Source organism: Limulus polyphemus, unplaced genomic scaffold (genome assembly GCF_000517525.1).
Source record: "Limulus polyphemus unplaced genomic scaffold, Limulus_polyphemus-2.1.2 Scaffold4244, whole genome shotgun sequence".
Taxonomy (NCBI): Eukaryota; Metazoa; Arthropoda; class Merostomata; order Xiphosura; family Limulidae; genus Limulus; species Limulus polyphemus.
Genome location: NW_013669854.1, coordinates 99,875 through 102,689, shown reverse-complemented (window position 1 = coordinate 102,689; position 2,815 = coordinate 99,875). Strand labels below are relative to the sequence as shown.

The 2,815-nt window shown below is 34.5% G+C and overlaps 1 protein-coding gene across 1 annotated transcript in view; it reads left to right on the top strand.

Moving 5' to 3' along the window:
* The first annotated feature begins 558 nt into the window (after window positions 1-558).
* The window catches only part of LOC106470842 (cat eye syndrome critical region protein 2-like), a 41,154-nt gene continuing 38,897 nt past the window's right edge, over window positions 559-2,815 (top strand). Inside the window, exon 1 of the mRNA XM_013931412.1 lies at window positions 559-675. Within this exon, the coding sequence (XP_013786866.1) occupies window positions 559-675 (117 nt within the window). The remainder of the gene's footprint in view (window positions 676-2,815) is intronic.

Genomic DNA, 2,815 nt, shown 5'->3' with positions numbered 1-2,815 from the left:
GTTACTGTATATATGGAAACAGATGGGATAGATCATCTGTATAGCAGTAAAGATGTTACAGTAACACTTTGTAGAAGACCCAGCTCTGCTGTGGTTATCAGTGGTCTGGTACATGTTAACTTTTTGTATCTATACTGACTTGATCACACCTTGTCCTTTGATGTCCCAGTCCATCAAACTATGAACGTCATGGTAACCTGATGTACAAACACATATTGAAAATTTCACTATACGGAAGCTCTTTATGCTTGTATCTTTTTTAGGGCCTGATTTTATACTATCTGTAGTAACCACATAATCTACATAATCTACTTTTTAAAAAATTCACAATTAGATTTCGTCTGTAAATATGCTTCACATCACACGACAAATACATGTTTCAGGCTAACTAACTATCCAAAGAAGAGAAAGGGAGAACAAAATGTTTTGATAAATGTCAGAAAAGACTTAATGGATAACATTGTGTAATGATAAATTGTTGCCACAAATTGCCATGTTAAAATGTACAGAAGATATTTATCTGTCTTGTTAGAAATTTTCTTAAATAAACCCATAAGTATGTATTCAGGAATCTTTTATATTTCAGATATTCAGAGTTGGTGGGAAGTCCCCAGCATAGCTCATTTCTGTTACGGATTTCGTGCAGCATTCGGTTTATTTCCTTTTGAAATTGAGGTGAGAAATATATCGGAATCAAATATTTCAGTTCTTAATATTTAAAGAAAGAAGGTCTTATGTAGATGGAGATAATTGTGACTATCTTGTTTACGGAGAAATCTGATTTATGTAACGATAATCGTGACTATCTTGTTTACGGAGAAATCTGATTTATGTAACGATAATTGTGACTATCTTGTTTACGGAGAAATCTGATTTATATAATGATAATTGTGACTATCTTGTTTACAGAGAAATCTGATTTATGTAACGATAATTGTGACTATCTTGTTTACGGAGAAATCTGATTTATGTAACGATAATTGTGACTATCTTGTTTATGGAGAAATCTGATTTATGTAACGATAATTGTGACTATCTTGTTTACGGAGAAATCTGATTTATGTAACGATAATTGTGACTATCTTGTTTATGGAGAAATCTGATTTATGTAACGATAATTGTGACTATCTTGTTTATAGAGAAATCTGATTTATGTAACGATAATTGTGACTATCTTGTTTACGGAGAAATCTGATTTATGTAACGATAATTGTGACTATCTTGTTTACGGAGAAATCTGATTTATGTAATGATAATTGTGACTATCTTAGCAACTACTTATATGTTATTTTAACCATTATGGTACTGGAGAATTTGCCATTAGACTTTAACAATTCCATAATTCAGTATAAGAGTTATTTCACAATGTATTTAGTACATCATATAAGTATCCAATATTTCCCACAAAGCGAAGGTAAAATGTTACAAAAATAAATCATATCTTAGAATTTTTAAATTCTTGAACTATGTATTATGTATTTTTATTATTTTAACCTCATTTTCTATAACACAATGTTTATTACTGTAAAATAATGTGATCATTTAAAGCTTTATTTGAACTTTCTTGTAACTTTTGATTGTTTCCTCAAACACACAGACTGTAGGTTTTCTACCCTGTACTATTAAATGAGTTTAACCCGATATACTAAACATGGCTCAGTGGTTAGTATGCCAGACTATGGACCTGCGTGTCCATTGTTTGAGTCTTGTTACCACTAAAATAAAAATTGCACTCCAGTGTTTGGTGCCATGTTTATAAGGGTGATGGTCAATTTCCATTGTATCGTCAGACAAGAGTTTTGAGTAACTGTCTTCCCTCTAGTAAAGATGGGTTGTACAGAGTAGCTTTGTGCAAACATCCTAAAGCAAACAAACAGTTAAACTGAAATCCTTCTATGTCTTAAGAACAAGAAACAAGTGTAAATAGTTTCATAAATCTGTTTTCAAAAGTTACAACTACACTACACGTTTTTTTCTGGTTAATTTCTTCACAGAATTAGGAATTATCACAGTCTGTACTAATATTATAAAATCCTAGTATTTCATATGTCATTTAGTATGCACATGTGAGTTGTACAAAGGTAGGCATAAAAACTATTGGACTGAGTCAGGTAGTGACAGTAGATTGTAACTATTGGACTGAGTCAGGTAGTGAAAGTGGATTGTAACTGTTGGACTGAGTCAGGTAGTGACAGTGGATTGTAACTATTGGACTGAGCCAGGTAGTGACAGTGGATTGCAACTTTTGGACTGAGTCAGGTAGTGACAGTGGATTGTAACTATTGGACTGAGCCAGGTAGTGACAGTGGATTGCAACTTCTGGACTGAGTCAGGTAGTGACAGTGGATTGCAACTTTTGGACTGAGCCAGGTAGTGACAGTGGATTGCAACTTTTTGTCACTACCTGACTCAGTCCCAGTTACAATCCAATTGGACTGAGCCAGGTAGTGACAGTGGATTGTAACTATTGGACTGAGTCAGGTAGTGACAGTGGATTGTAACTATTGGACTGAGTCAGGTAGTGAAAGTGGATTGTAACTGTTGGACTGAGTCAGGTAGTGACAGTGGATTGTAACTATTGGACTGAGCCAGGTAGTGACAGTGGATTGTAACTATTGGACTGAGCCAGGTAGTGACAGTGGATTGTAACTATTGGACTGAGTAGGTAGTGTCAGTGGATTGTAACTATTGGACTGAGTCAGGTAGTGACAGTGGATTGTAACTATTGGACTGAGTCAGGTAGTGACAGTGGATTGTAACTATTGGACTGAGTAGGTAGTGTCAGTGGATTGTAACTATTGGACTGAGTCAGGTA